The sequence below is a fragment of the Otolemur garnettii genome, unplaced genomic scaffold, assembly GCF_000181295.1.
Source record: "Otolemur garnettii isolate 467f Iridium unplaced genomic scaffold, OtoGar3 scaffold00004, whole genome shotgun sequence".
In the NCBI taxonomy this organism is placed as follows: Eukaryota; Metazoa; Chordata; class Mammalia; order Primates; family Galagidae; genus Otolemur; species Otolemur garnettii.
The window spans coordinates 28,163,660-28,166,103 of record NW_003852399.1 but is presented as its reverse complement, the minus strand read 5'-3'; the positions used below and the strand labels follow the sequence as shown (position 1 = coordinate 28,166,103).

Genomic DNA, 2,444 nt, shown 5'->3' with positions numbered 1-2,444 from the left:
CCGGGCTGGGGATTCGAACCCGCCACCTTAGGTGTACTTGGCTGGCGCCTTAGCCGGTTGAGCTATAGGCGCTGAGCCACCAATGGTTTTGTTAAAGAATAAGGACAAAGTAACACACTGGTGAAAGCAGGAGGAAGCCTGGAGTCCACCGTGTTCATTTAAGCTCCCTTGCCCCCACATGGATGCTGCTAGAGCAAGGGCCGGCCGGAGCCCTTTTACACCAAGGCAAAAATAAACAGGCGGCTCCGGTTCCCCCTTGCTAAAGGCTAATTTCCAGTGTACACTGGCGATGTCTGGGTTGACGATGTTTTCCCAATGGGCTGGTGAGAAGAGCGAGAGCGTCTTACAGCTGTAACCTGGGGATATCAGTGTTCCTGGCATGAGAATGAAGAGCAGGGCTGAGACACTGGGGTCACACATGCGCAAGGATTCTGCGCCAGCTGACATCTGATTGCCCTTACCGAGTTCCCTGCTTCCCTGCTTTGGAGAACTGGGTGTCACTTTTGTTTTTAACTGTAAAGGGATCCCGGGGTGAAAAGAAGCACAATGCACCCCACACTCCTAGAATCCTTCCGGGAGAAGAGGGCGGGCTCAGGCTGGGGAGGCGGGATCCGTCGGGATCCAGAGGCCCGGGAACTAGCCCGCGGGGTCAGGCCGAAGACCCGGGTGCCCACTCCCGGTGACTGATGACCGGAGAGCAAAACTGGGGGCCTGCCCTCCCGAGCGAGGGGCGAGGGGCTGTTAAGTCAATGCGGGGAAACGTCACGTGTCAGCTCTTCCCACTCGGACAGCTCGGGTTCTTCCCGAGGTGGCAGGAAAGCGGCGGAGGAGAGGGGCGCCCGGAGCCGGCGCGCGGCGGCCCCTCCCCAAGGCGCACGGGCGGCGGGGCTGCGGCCCTTACCTGGTTCCTGCGGTACCAGGCGCCCGACAGGGAGCCGTTGCCGGCGCCCGGCACCCAGTACGTGAAGTTCAGGGACAGCTCGTCCAGGGCGGCCGAGGCGGCGTCCGCGGGCCCCGCCATTAGGTCTCGCTCCCGGCGCTCGGGTCGCGGCCGCCTGCCGGCCAGGCTGCACCGCGAGGAGGCCGCGCCTGGGCCGCACCGCAGCCACTTCCTGCTCGGTGCCGAGCGAGACCGGAGCGCCGAGGCCACCTGGCTCCCGCCCCCGCGCGGCTGCAGGTGCCGCACCCGCCAGCCCGCCCGGCCCGGCCTGGCCTCCCTCCCCCGGCAGAGGTGCCCGCGGGGCGCCCGGCCGTCTGCGGCCTCCTGGGGCCACCGGCTCGCACCGCGTCCTCCGCCCGGCCGGCCTCTGCGCCCGCATCCTCGCTGGCCAGACTGCCCAGTGCCCGCACCTGCGAGTGCGAGAACGCGCTTCAGGGAAAGGGAGAGAGAAAGGAGACAATGACCAGCCCAAAGCGGCTCCTATCGCTCGTCTCTAGCTAGCCATTTCAGTTCTCTCTCATTTATATTTTTCAGATTGTTTGCATATAGAAAAATAATGAGTTTTCCCCAAATATAGAAAGCAATGTGAGAGTAAAAATCGGTGAGATTAAATGTCAGCGCCAACGTTTGATAGATCCTTAGTAAATATTCCTTGAAGGAAGGAAGGAATTCCCAGGGGTACCTGGAGGACCCCAACGTGTATTTGGTGAATGGATTGGGTTACTCCAGATGGGACCAGAAGGAATTGCTGAAAAGCTGAGAGCTACTGTATACATGGGTATGAATTTAGGATAGAAGGTGGTAGTGTTAATGGTCTAACCAGAAGTTCTGGTTTTACCAGTGTTCAAATTCTAATACTACAGATGATCTGTAAGGAATTTTTCACTTTGAGCATATTAATTGCAGCCTGAAGCTCTGGAACTTACAATTCTTTTGTTTACACAATGCTGAAATTCTTCTTGGATAATGTGCCTTGACTTCCATGATTTCAAGAAAGAGACATTGAGTGCTGCCTAGGGGGGGACTGGAAGAAAGTTTTAGTGTTTCTTAAGGAAATGTGCAAATGAGGGGAAAAAAAATAGTGAGATAAGGTCATTGCAAACGCAGCAAAAACAAGACATGTCATCTTGGACACTAGTTTCTTGCTTGAGCACCCAAAATATCTGGTGATCAGTTAATGATAGTTAACTATTCCTAATTTTAAGAAGAAGATTTATTTCAAATACATATCTGAAATTTTGAAATAGTGTCTATTTTCTATAACATCACAATAATTCATGTCACATATTTCATTTATGTTTCTTTCCCTTGGTATGCTTTAGGGTGCAAGTAACAGACTATCCAAAGAGAAGTGACTTTAAAAATAAGTATCTGGGGGCCCGGGGTGGTGGCTCAAGCCTGTAATCTTAGCGCTCTGGGAGGCCAAGGTGAGTGGATAGCCTGAACCCAGGAGTTCAAGACATGTCTCTTAAAAAAAAAAAAAATAGCCAGGCATAGTGGCAGA

At 54.3% G+C, this 2,444-nt stretch overlaps 1 protein-coding gene across 1 annotated transcript in view; it reads right to left on the bottom strand.

Moving 5' to 3' along the window:
• Positions 1-1,218, bottom strand: part of NIPAL2 (NIPA like domain containing 2) — a 102,111-nt gene extending 100,893 nt beyond the window's left edge. Inside the window, exon 1 of the mRNA XM_003782456.3 lies at positions 902-1,218. Coding sequence (XP_003782504.1) covers positions 902-1,021 — 120 coding nt within the window. The 5' untranslated portion in view covers positions 1,022-1,218. The remainder of the gene's footprint in view (positions 1-901) is intronic.
• Positions 1,219-2,444: the final 1,226 nt, after the last annotated feature.